Source organism: Cupressus sempervirens, chromosome 3, assembly GCF_028749045.1.
Source record: "Cupressus sempervirens isolate cs-2001-9-10 chromosome 3, ASM2874904v1, whole genome shotgun sequence".
Lineage (NCBI taxonomy): Eukaryota > Viridiplantae > Streptophyta > Pinopsida > Cupressales > Cupressaceae > Cupressus > Cupressus sempervirens.
Window position 1 is genome coordinate 492,519,614 of NC_143120.1, and position 13,881 is coordinate 492,533,494.

Consider the following 13,881-nt stretch of genomic DNA (forward strand, 5'->3'; position numbering starts at 1 on the left):
AAAATGGTGTTTCTTTGCAGATACAGGCATGCGAGAATGACAAGAACGACTGCAAAAAATGGCTTGCGATTTGCAGTCAAATGAGCCAAAGAAAACGCGGATGCGAGATGAAGTAGAGGTAGTGTTGCGAAATACCAGACGCGAGCCAGGAACAAGCCAAGGAACTCACGATTTGGAGGAAAATTGACTAGAAAAGTCGCAATTTTGTAGACAAAGAGGGGCCAAAATCTTAACAAAAAGGGGCCTCCGAGTTGCCTTTAAACCCCTTTCAAAGTTAAGTAATCTTGTCCCGTAGCTCAAGGACTCCAAAGACTCATTTCTTGACTCAGGAGTCTACAAGATTGTGTGCTCATGTGGCACCCCCTACATTGGAGAAACTGGTCGTTCTTTTCGTAACAGGATACGTGAGCACGGTGCAGACATCATGCATGATAGGGTCCACAAATCTGCCTTAGTAGAGCACTCCGTCGCAACCAAACATCACATTTGTTTGGAGCAAGCGCAAATCCTATGCAAAGAGAACAATTATTTCAAGAGAAAGCTCAAAGAAGCCATTGAAATTAGCCACCATCCCATCAACCTTAATCGAGATGATGGGTGGTCCTTGAACCCCTCTTGGCAACCTTTGCTCCGCTCACTCGATTGCCGGCAACATCGTGGATAGCCCCCTTCCCTGTCTGTGGTTTGGTGTCCTTGCTACGTTGGCTCTTCTTTGTCTTGTTTATTCTTTGTTTTTCCTTCTTCCTTTCCGTCCTCTGCTTTTCTGTCTCTTGTTTGCTTCTTTTCTCGTCTGGCTTGCTTTTCTTTATGTTTTTGTTCTTCTAATTTTATTATTTTTTAAAAAGTTTTTTAATTTTATTAATTAATTCATTAATTAATTATTTTTTAATAATTATTGTTTTTTATTTTCTTATTTTTTGCTTTCATTTTATTTTCATCTGTCTCTTGTTTCGAGTTGGTCTTGTAAACCTATTGCAATCACTCCTTTATATATATATATATACACATATGGTTCTTTTATTTTTATATTTATTTAATTTATTTATTTTTAATATTTTTATTTTTATTTTTAATTTTCTCTTGTGTCGGGTTGGTCTTGTTTTTGGAGACCTTTTGCATTTGCTCCTCTATATGTATATAAATATTTTTATTTTTATTTTTTATTTTTATTTTTATTCTTTATTTTTCTTTTATTTTATATTTTTATTATTTCATATATATATATATATTCATTATGCATAAATATTTTATACATACATATACTATTATATTAGGATATATATGCACAAGTTATCTTATATATATATATACATATATATACAATTTCTTAATTCACACATATATATATATTATATACATATGTTATATTATATTTATTTATACAATTACTTATATATATATATACACACTCTCTTTTTCTCAGATATTTCTATACTCTTCCCTCTTTCTTTTGTTTCTTCTATCTTGCTTTTTTCTTCTCTATTTCCTTAATTTTTAATTTTCTTTCTTTTCATTTCCTTCTTCCTCTGCCTCGTGTTGTGTGCTCCTCCTCCCCCTCTCTCCTTTTTATTCTGCTTGGCTTGGCTGGTCTGCATACTTTTTTACTTCCTTCTCTCATCCTGATGATGGCTCACAGAGTGTGATCCGAAACGTCGATGATAAAAAAACTTACACAATCGAATCCAAAAGCAACATCATCATTGACTAGTTTTGTTTCTATGCCCTTTCCAGTCTAATGAGATCTGTCATTTCATTTCTCTTCTTTATTCAATGTAACTTAATTTGGCTACTAAATTAGTTTAAACTAACTTAAAATAGTTTCAGCAGGATAAATGAAAATAATCTTTGGTAGGGTCTTTTAAAGTATATTATAGACACTTTAAAAACAAGCAAACAACACAAGACATTGTTATTCTGAATTACGTTACAGGATTGATTTATCTGAATCCTGTCAGCTGAAGGAAAAATAAACATATATAATTATCAATATAGAGTAACCTTGAGACTTTTCACATTGACTGACTTTTTGGCATAAATGGATTTAAAACGGTCATCAATGTTTCTGACTAGGATAAAATTGAGGTTTTGAAGGGACTCAAAACACTTTACAATCAGATTTTGATGGATCTGGAACCCACAATCAAAACATTGTCAAAAGATTGGAAATTGACATCACCAGATAACGATGCGATTCAAAGGCTCCCATTACCAAAAACATGGGTTTTACCAGCAGACTTCCACAATCTAAAACAAAGCTACAAGAAAACAGCTAGCAAGCAGCCAAAAGAAAGAGTAAAGACAACTCCAGCCCAATCACCCCCAACCTAGAACCATCGAGATTTACCTTTAACACTACCCTTGTGGGAATGAAGAGTCATGTTGAAAGAGGGCTTAGACGTCTTAGCCTTCTTACTCTTGTCAATTGTCCAACCCTCCACTTTTGCTGCCTCAACATGCCAAGCCAACGAACCAATAGCCGGACCACCATCAACCTGAGATAGATTGCCTGCAGAGAGAATGTCTACCATCTCAGGGGCTATGTCAGATATCCTTCCTACATTCAAAACTGTTGAAGATTATAGCTGCGGTAGAGATCTTTACCTCTGATATTGCTATATGTTGAAATTGAGATAATGCCTCTGCATTTCATCAGCAGCTAGAGAAGTGACTTATGATGATATTCCATCTTGTATCTTTCTTATAATCATGTGAACATGATGTGGCATCCAGTGTGTGCTAAGTAAATATTTCACATTTTATTATATGGAGAGACATGTGACATGCATTTGGAAATATGAAGAGACTCGCATTTGGTAAATGAAGAGACCTTCATTATGATATGAAGTGTCTCTCAATTCAATATATATATATATATATATATATATATATATATATATATATATATATATATATATGATTGTGATATGTATTGTATTTTGTTGAAGACATTGTACTTGGACATTTATTATTTTAATAAAAGAAATATTTTTCTAGTGCGGTTGGGTTTTCCCTCTCAAGTTGGAGGGTCTTCCTAGGACATATTGTTCTCTTTATGTGTGTTTTTTTGCTCTTCTTTTGTTTTTTGTTGTTTATCTTTATTTTTGGGCAAAACTTTAACATAGCATTAGAGCTAGGTTAGATAACAACAATAAATGAATCTCTCTTGTCTATTAGTCTATGTATCTGTTACAGATTGCTATGAGTATGTTTTAGGCAATTTGTATGTGTTGAATTCTGTAACTATGAGAGAGATCAGTTTTAGTGTAATGCCCCGCCCGAAGATCATTGGAACAAGGACAAAGAAAAGCGAATACATAATTTTAAAGGTATTAGGCATGGATTCAAACAACATCAACATGCAACTGATCAAAAGATTGCAATGGAAGACTTAACCAAACAATCCAAGCAACCAACGATCTCCAAGTGTCACTACTTACCACGCGTTCAATATTTAACTATGGAAGTTAAACAAACAAGGAACCCAAAATCTCTGAGTTGTCAAGACCTGGGAAGAGGCACAACCCAATAGGGTATCCAAAACACCCTTTGAATCTCAACCGACAAGTTTGGAAATACTTGCTGTTTGCCAGAGCAGGTTTTTACATAGAAATCAGGCGATACTTTTCCAGTATTGTATGGTGCCGTAAAATATTGCCAGACGATACTTTTCTAGTATTGCGCGATACTTCTTATAATTATTGTGTGATATTGGAAAGTATCGCACGATATACTTTACTACTATTGTGCGATACTTTACCAATGTCACAGGATAGAATTGGCTACTGCTGTGTGATACTTTCCAGTATCGCACGATATTTCTCCCTATAGCCATGCGATACTTTTCTAGTATTGCCCAATGCTAAACCAATGTCGCCTAGGTTTACAAGAAAAAACCCTGACGTACAATATAGAAGGAAATAGAGTTGGAACCTCCACACTAGGGAATACCATAACCACTTTAGTTGATGAGTAAATAGTCGAAAGCATAAAAAAGATTGAATAATTCTAACATCTCTACCATAACATCTAATCCATAGCATCTAATGTAATCATGCAGAAAGCAACATCACAATGAACATACATGTGCATAAATCAACTATCTCAAGAAGAAAACACAAGCAAGAGCCACCGAACCCCTCCCATCCATAATGGCATCATGAGACCTTAAGGACCCTAGCCATCCCCCGATCATGAATCTCAAATTGCCAACAAGATAGTTGTAGTTGTTTCATGAGATCATTCTTACCAATAACCAACAAATAACATCATAAGAATAAGTACATCCAACATGCTAATCTACCAATAGCATCACTAATCCAAAGCAGTGGTAAGAAACCTCATCTAGCAATATGATACAACATCATGATAAAGGAATGCGTCAAGTAATATACTAATCATCATCTAAACACGATATCAATGCATCCAAAGTAAAGCATAAATCACAAGAGAACATACTCCGAATACACTGAAGTACCAAGTGAATATCCAGCACCAGCCTCAAACTAGAAATATACCATCTATGTACACCAGTCCCCAGTAGTGGTACAGGTAGCTATGCCTCCCAACCATGTGGTACTTGTAGGCCCACTCCCACCGTGCTCATGGAGATAATTAACCTAACCACAATTATAAAAGACAATCACCCATGGCTAACACACATGCCAATCAAGAACATGATACAAAAGTCTATATGATCTAGAAGATAATGCAGTACAATAGGTCACTGGTCAGACCCACTAAGGATAACTATGTAGGGACTCTAGTGGAGTGTCATTACTTGCCATTGGGTAGCACAAGTACTTCGAGCCTTCGATCAACTCCCTTTGGAGGCCAAACTCGGAATGTATCTTTGATCAACTCCCACAGGAGGCCAGATACTGTGCCTTCGATCAGCTCCCTTAGGAGGCTAGGCACACCTTTGATCAACTCCCGTAGGAGGCCAAGTGTTCTTTAATCTTACCTTTTATTAAGTTTATTTTTCCATTTGTTAATTTTGGTTATCACTTGTTAAAAACCTCTTCATGTTACCTTGTCGGTCACTTCTGAGCCGGGGTATATGAGAGAAGCCACTCCACACGTCTAACCTACATACCCATGGTCATCACATGATGAGTGCCTAGAGGCAGTGCAAGTTCCCAATCCAAGCCCAAATGAACAATCCCTCAACCAACCTATACCCAAGAGTTCGGGTCTCGCAAGATCTTGTCAAATGCACATGCACGTGCTTGTGTGTGGGCACAACCAATTGCACGAAATAATCAAGTAACCAATGCAAGGGTTGGATATGAGAAATGCAACAATCAAACAAGTATAACAATCTCACTCAACTGGCCTATATCCAGGAGTATGGATTGTACACGAATCTCAATGATGGAACAAAACCATACATCATGAACTCACTCAACCGACCTAAAACTGGGAGTATGGATTCTACAAGATTTCTAGTGTCCATGAAATAACATCATAACATGCAGGGAAATATGGAATACAATCCATTTCCACCATCCAAGGAGACAAATGCCAAAATCGCAACAAAATATGGGCGACACGCAAATCGAGGCAAGACTAAAAAGCCCAAAACTCATAGTTCTCGGATAACAACGAAACTGAAACCCCAACTCAAGAATCGGGTCACAAGAACAAGGGTCCAATAAAATTCACCAAATAGGCTCAGATTCTTAATCCAAAAATTTTGGCAAAAGACAGAAGTCTAGAAAATCCACTATGGAAAGATGAGTTCGGATCGGGAAATAAAATACTCCAAAATGTCCTATAATTATTTTGATTCCACGATCTTAATCGTTAAGGCAAGGGCTACAAGATCAAATCTCTAAATAAGCCAAACAAAGAAATGGGCGAAAACCCCGATGGCACGCAAAACGAGATATTGCCAAAACACCCAAAACTAAAACATCTTGGAATTTGATAGAATAAAAAACCCACTGATCAAACCTACCCAACGTCACACTTTTCAAATAAAATCATGGATCTAGACACTTCACAAAAATCCAACAGCATAATAGCAGGAAAAACCCCCAAACCCTCATGTTGAAAAGATCAAATGTTCACACCTGTCCAACTGGGTGATGAAATTGCATAAAAATGGAGCGGAACACTAGTTCTCCAGTCCCTAACATTTAGCAACAAGAATCAGAAGCTAAAACGGAGTAGAATCATTAAAACCAGAAGGCCCTACCTCGCAGCAAAAAGGGCGAAAACAAGAAATGATGCTATCAAATAATAGACCCGCCAAATATGTTGAAATGCTTAGCATAATGAGGTCTCCCCGCTATGAATCCAGTGAGACCAACCTCGTGATGATCCGCCAAGCCAATCTCACCCAACTAGCAATAGAAGAAAATGCCATGAAGAGGGTTTTGGCAAATTTCTCTCCAAGCATGAAATAACAAAGTGAAAAGTGAACAATAAAGTTTCTTTTTGCCAATATAAACACTTTTCCAAAGTGACTTATAAACCAGGTTATTAAAATGACTTAATAACCAACTGGCCCCTTAACCCAAATAAATCAGGCAATTCCAATTGCATGGAATTTGACTACGGCCAATTAGCCGGCAATAAAACAGAGATTAAGTCAATATAAAATTCCCTTTGACCCATTAAACATCAATTAATTTAATCTTTTCCGCGACCATTGTGGAATCCTAAATACATAGACACGCTCATAGGTCTAATCACTAATGCATTATGAATCCGGATTTACCAATTACTGGAGGATTAAAATAACAATAAAAGATACATCGCCCATTCAGGGACGGGATTGGCTCAACATGAAAGGTCTAATCACTAACTCCATGTGCCATTGCCAGGGATATAAGTCCTACACAATAAACAAACACAATCAAACGTAGATGCACAATATAATAGCCGAAGCAACAATTATGCGAAATCGCATAATTAAAGCATCTAATTAGTTTCATTAAAATAGTCTATTTAAATCGTTCATTTGCACAATAGTAAAAGCTTACTGCAAGAACGATGTAATATTCGTAGCACAATCACATCACAAAGAAAGATCATCAAGGTTGCATCCATCAGGACAACTTACAAGAATCAAATGGGAGAGGCACTACATTTACCTTCAATTAGTAAAGACCTTTGTCAAATGATTTTCCTGTGGTTGTGTTCATCATAGTTAGTCTCATCTTTGAGTTTATGCTTCCTGCTCCTGTGTTTATCTTGGTTCAATTGCTCTTCAGTTCCGTCATCTTTCAGCTAGAGTCTTCATGCGACTTCTCCATGTTTGGACGTTTCTATTTGTTATCGCCTTCTTTCACATATTCCTCTTTTCATGTTGGTATTTTTCTTTGTTGGATGACTTGGCATTTTTTTTTTGGTTTGTCATGTTGTATGTTGACAGTTCAAGTGTATGGATACTGTCAGTTCATATTTATTGGTTACTGTAATTGTTATTATTTGGGTTGGTTCATTTTTAAAGGGAATTGTACATTTCATGCTTTATGGTCATTATACCCCTATTATATGCAATGGTTATTTTCCTAAGGCAGCCTTTCTGTTTATAACCGCTGTATTATGATGGAGGCTTCTTGGCATTGTTTCAATTCTTTGTATTTGCAAATATCATATAAATTGGCTTCTTCAGCTGTGTGTGGGTGATTCATAAAGGGCTTCTTCAGCTGTGTATGGGTGATTCAGAAAGGACAATGAATATGGACGGTGAGATTCATTCTTTATTGGTAATTAATTAGCTGCTGAAGGTGTGCATTTTCATGCATTTAGAGAGCTGGGTGTCTGCCTTCTTAATGCTTATCGAGAGCTACTTGTCTGCCTTCTTGATGATATTCTCATTGAGAGCTTTCCATCTAGCTGCCTGGTTCAATTGTTCATAAGTTTATTTGAGAGCTGCTTGACCTCTTGTGTATTAGGAGCTAAGTGTTTGGTTGTCTAATATGAAGAGCTGCCATGGTGCTTGTGTATATCAACTGCTTGCATTGTTGTGTATTAGGTGTCTTCAGCTACTAGAGTTTGTGTGTATCTTGTGCATTTGAGAGCTATCTGTTTGTGCTTTTAGTTCATAGTTGTGTGCTTACTGAGATCCTTTTAGAGGAAGATTAGTCTACAAAGAGATATCTATTCTATGATTACACCTTTGAATCTTGATCATGATTTTTTTTATATATATATCACTCGGAATAGTGTATGCTTTTAGCATTATCTCTATATTTCTCTTCAAGATAGGTTGATTTAATGCATTATTATTAATCTCTCTTAGTTGCAGAATGGACAAGAAGCAATGGGATGATGAGAGATTGTTAGAAAGTCATGCAGACTGTAGAAATGATCATGAGGACACTACCTGCAGTCACTGGACTAAATTGATGATACATATCTTCATTAAAAGAGAAACATTATATACAAGAAATGATATACAAAGGGAGACTATTCAGATTCAGAGGGAGGTTGTATGACAAAGGGAGATGTCTAATTCTTTGCAAGCTTATGTGGCAGTGTGATTGCTAAAGTTCCCTGTTTAGTCAACTTGGGATCAACTTTCATATTGTTAATGCATTCTTCTCTGGGAGAAATCTGAAGTGAAATCCCTCATCCACCCCCTCCGAGTAGGGACGGTGGATCCACCCTTTGCGAGTAGGCATAGTGAAAATGCATTCTTCTCTTGGAGAAGTTTGAGGTGAAAGCCCTGGTTCCATCCTCTGCAAGTAGGCATGTTGGAAATGCATTCCTCTTTGGGAGAAGTCTAAGGTGAAAGCCCTTGTTCCACACTCTGCGAGTTGGTATGGTGGAAGTCATATGTGTGATTCCATGACTTTTATGGTTCACCTTCTAGAAGTAGCTATGGTGAATACTGCTCTGATGTTTTATTGAGAAAAACTATGCTGAAAATCTGTTATTGATGTTTTTGGTTGCAGTTATTTATGCCTGCCATATTAAATATATCTCTCTTGCTAAGATGTAGTGTTGAAGATTATAGCTGCAATAGAGATCTTTACCTCTTAGATTGTTGTATGTTGAAATTGATATAATGCCTCCGCATTGCGTCAACAGCTAGAGAAGAGACTTGTGATGATATTTTTGTCTTTTATCTCTCTTATAATCAAGTGAGTAAGATGTGGCATCCAATGTGTGCTAAGTAAATAGCGGGCATTTTATTATATGAAGAGACACAGGACATGCAAAGAGACATGCATTTGGAAATATGAAGAGACTCGTATTTGGTAAATGAAGAGACTCTTTGGTTAATATACGAGAATTCTCTCTCTCTCTCTCTCTCTATATATATATATATATATATATATATATATATTTATGATTTCTCTGTGTGATATGTTGTATTCAATTGAAAGCATTATACTTGGACATTTATTATTTTAATAAAAGAAATATTTTCAGGTGCTACTGGATTTTTCTCCTCAAGTTGGATGGTTTTCCTAGGATAAATTGTTGTGCCTTTATGTGCCTTATTTTGTTTAATGTTGTTTATCTTTATTTTTGGGCTAAACATAAACAGAAACAATATCACTAATGCCACCATAATTGATAGTCGTAACACAATCACAGGAAATAGCAGCCTGAGGCACATTCCCTCTCACAATTGGGGATTCGACATAAGGAACACCATCTGCACACTAGCCTCAACAACCACACCATTGGAAACTAGATTAGCAGGAGACGAAGCCATGAGACACTGAGAATCCTTCCCAACCACCTGGGAGAAGCTTCTTTGAGTTTCATATATGCTGAACTGAAGCATCTTTCCACCACAAAATCACCATTTTCTGTTTCCTAAATCTACATTGAGCTACTGCATCACCAGTTCTAAAACATCATCTACACCTAAAGGGAATCCCTTTATAATCTTACTTTGAACCCAACTCCCTTTGAAGAATTGATTAAGATCTCAACAGGCAACCCTTTAGAAATATCCATATCGACCAGGATATGGGCAAAGATGGAATGAAGAATATCTGATGATTTATCATCCACAATCAGAAAATCCCCAAGAGCATCTCCCACTTTTTCTAAAAGAGAATTGACACATGATGAAGGGGGAGATAAGGAAGCCGAACCCAAATCAGAATCTTATTAAATGATTTGGAAGAAGGGTTGAAATCAGAGTGCCATGGTTTTACCATTAACAAAAAATTGTCCTCCCAACCAAATAGATGATCACACAATTTAATTTCGGTCTTGAACATTCTCAAGTTTTGTGAAATATTCCCAATAGATATTTACCCGGTGCTTCCTCAAAATAATATTTAGAACTTAAACATAGGAAGACATATCACGGAACAACAATAGAAACTAGTAGATTCTTATAAAAATACCTTAAAACAGGTTATTGCATTATGCAACAGCAATACAATAACTATTATTCAAAGCCCAATTCTTAAACACAATTTTATAGTCAGATTGGAATGCTAAGAGAAGAACCTATAAGCGCATGCTAGACACCTGAGGTGACGTCTCCACGAACAATGGGTTTGCGTCGATTGTTTGCCGGCACAGGGGGCTACGTCCTCACACTGGCTGAAAGTTGAAGCTTTGTGAATAACTCTCGTAAGAGAGAAACTGAAATTTGAATCATAAAACAAACATGTCCCAATGAATGAGACTCTCTCCCTTTTAATCTTAAAAGTTGTGACTCTTTGACTCCCTTCCTGTCTTTTCGTCTTATCCCTTCCTTGTCACTTTTAGCCCACTTTATAATATTAAATTGACCTTGTTATAATTTTAATCCATGCTGTTCAAGTCAATTATAATATTTTATGAATATGTCTTTAAATTTTCTAATGTCCCAAAAGGGGGACATTACATTTTGCAATAAAAAACCCTTAGCGATAGGGTGAATATGAACTATATTAGAAAGGAGAGGCTCTCAATGTTGTGAGATCCAAGCATCAGCTCAGGGAGGCTAGACAAAAAACCCCTGAACTGACAGATCACACATTAGTGGAGAAAACAGAAACATTATGGTCTATTTCCTCCTCCATCTCTGTATTTAGCTTAATGGAAACGACACTTGAGGCAGGAATAAACCCTCTATCTACATGCTGTCTCTTCAATCCTTGAAGTTTCCCAGTCTGCACAACCTAAAAACAGTTATAATGGTACAATAGATTGAATACATTTTCATTAATAACTCTCAGAAGCTACTCGTAATTCTTGTGCCATTTTTTTCGTTCTTAATAGAAACTGGTTCAGAGAACTCTGAACACCCACATACAAAATGATCTATCTTCCAACTTAACTAGCTGTCTGCAATGGCCTTTATAGAGCTTATGGATTTACATTTCAAATTCAAACAACTTAATTTTTCAGGTACTAGCCATAGAGAATTAAATATTTGCCTAATATTTTTAACTATAGAGATAAGTTGGAAGAGGAGCTTTGGTTTGTCTTTTTACTGTGTTACAGTTGATATTGAAATTTATTATTTAAAATACTTGCATTCTGTTCTCATTTTTGTTTCTTGGCGAACCATAACTGACCTATAGTTTTCTTAGGGACAAGAACATAGCGTGCACTTATCTTTGTACTCGGAACTTTAATATTTTTATTGATTGCAATGTGAACAGGAGCTATTGGCCATTCAACAACAAGGACCGAGAGCCATAGGTTTCTTCGGAACAAGAAATATGGGTTATATGCATCAACAACTTATTGAGATTCTAAGCTATGCCATGGTTATCACAGTATGTTGTCTTTCTGTTCTAATCAATTTTGCATGTTGATTGTCTCTGACATTGATATTCTATCATTGTTCAATGCTTGAATTGAATTGATTTCCGAGAAAATTCTTATAATCTAGAAGGTTAAAAATATCTAAATCTTTTAATATTTACCTCTGTAAATAGCCTCTCTTATGCTTAAAATAATATTATTAAAGCTTTCAAATATCTTACCACCCAAATTTTCAGAAAAATCACATCTATACTTCAGGAGCTTCAGGAACCAATGCAGCTGTTATTCGAGGAGCTTTAAGAGCTGAAAAGCCAGATTTATTAACTGTCATTTTACCCCAAAGTTTGACAAAGCAGTCACCAGAGAGCCAAGAACTTCTATCTAAGGTAAGATGCCAATATCAATTATTCTTTGAACTTATCTACCTGCAATTCTTTACAACCATTTATAGAGAAACTAATATATACCCCATTGGAATATCTGGCAGAGCCACAGAGCTTGAGTTTTCTTTATTCTTTCTCGTATTGCTTTTGAAGCAAATCAAGTTTATTCACTCTCAATCACAGGGAAATGTTGTTGAGTACAAAGCACAAATGTCTTGAACAATTCAAAGTTTGACAGAATCCTAGTGTTTAGACAAGTTCGATAAAACTTTGGCCATAGTTTTTTCCCTGTATTTAGCATTTAATGGACACATTTCCCAATATGTTCTTAAAAGTCTATATAAATGTGTCTCTGATATGCGTGAGCACTGACTAATAGAAAATGCTTTCAAATTTATTAAATCAAGTATGATCTTCTCAGTAGCACCAGTAGTAATAATTGGTCCATTTTGACCTCCATTGATTCCCACAGATCATTGAAAACTAGTGTTTCTTTTACCAGCTTTTTCCTCAAGTGATATTTGGTTGCTCTGAACTATACTGCATAAATCTGAAACATGCAAAGCTGAACTCTGAATGCACAGGTTGGCAAGATGAGCAGCTTTGGTACCACTATTATTTCCCTGCCCATAATAATGATAAAAATCTGATTCCTAACTCTCCACAAACACTCGTGCATTTAATCAACGGTTCCGTTGGCCCTAAAATTCAATCATGTCTTAGATACCTCAGATTTTAAACGACTATGCATCGGCAATATCATCAAAATTGTTACATTTTGAACAGCAAATGCCAGAAATCTCTCTTGATCTTCTCACTATATTGAACAATAAATAAGAAATGGAATCTTGAGCTCTGTCTTATTACAATAATGGTTCTATACTATTCAAGTAGTTCTACAATATCGGTAACTACTTCATACTAACAACAATGGTAAAATGGATTAATGCAATGTGATTGGAATCTGTGTTCAATGAAAGCTCAAATATGATCTCTGTATGATATTGTCCTCTAAGATCACTAGGGTTTTCATACTAGCATTCCCATGCTTGTAACACAAGTGACTGTTATGTCCCCGCCATATTATGTTACAAGATTCAAGAAGAGTTGGCAGATTAACGGATTTCCGGATGATTGATTGATAAACAGAGGAACAAATGTGTTCCTTATAAAGAATTACAAGGACGTTGTTTCTAAAAGAAACAACGTAGACTGAAGATGAAATTAGAAACAAAACTAGAGACACGATAGGAAACATTCCTATCTGGACTGAAGAAAAAAGAGACGGGATAGGAAACATTCCTATCTAGACTGAAAGACGGACTACAGACAAGTAGTTGACTATTATAGAAAGTATAAGATATTATCTTAATATATTAGGAGACCATCACTAGGTTCAGTCTCTCCCTCAAAATTGCAACCCTCATTTAATGGCATTAATTAATATTTCTAAGGAGGGCTATGGTTAGGGGGGCAACTTCAAAGAGTGGTAAAACAAAATTAACTAATGCTAATTGCTATTATTTTGGCTGGCTTCTTATGGAGAATATAAATCCTATCATAATAGCTGACCCTTCTCCATATGATGGTGCATTCAATTAGTTGAAATAGATAGAAAATGTAATTTTCTATAGAGGGCCAACCCTCCTAGAGATGGGTGCCCTATCTCGAGGATAAAATATAATAAACATTTGTTCATATTGCTGACCGACCTGGTTGTGACCCTTGGTGACGTATTTAAATGCAAATTAAATATAATATGTACTGCCTAACTTGATTTGATAAATTGTATTGCTTGGTGAAGAATTGCCTCTTGGAA

At 36.0% G+C, this 13,881-nt stretch overlaps 1 protein-coding gene across 4 annotated transcripts in view; it reads left to right on the plus strand.

Moving 5' to 3' along the window:
- Window positions 1–13,881, plus strand: part of LOC149567334 (uncharacterized) — a 56,236-nt gene that overhangs the window by 12,977 nt on the left and 29,378 nt on the right. For all 4 annotated transcript variants that reach the window (XM_089820505.1, XM_089820507.1, XM_089820508.1 and 1 more), the window contains 2 exons: window positions 11,574–11,690; window positions 11,916–12,065. In XM_089820505.1, the coding sequence (XP_089676631.1) occupies window positions 11,574–11,690; window positions 11,916–12,065 (267 nt within the window). The remainder of the gene's footprint in view (window positions 1–11,573; window positions 11,691–11,915; window positions 12,066–13,881) is intronic.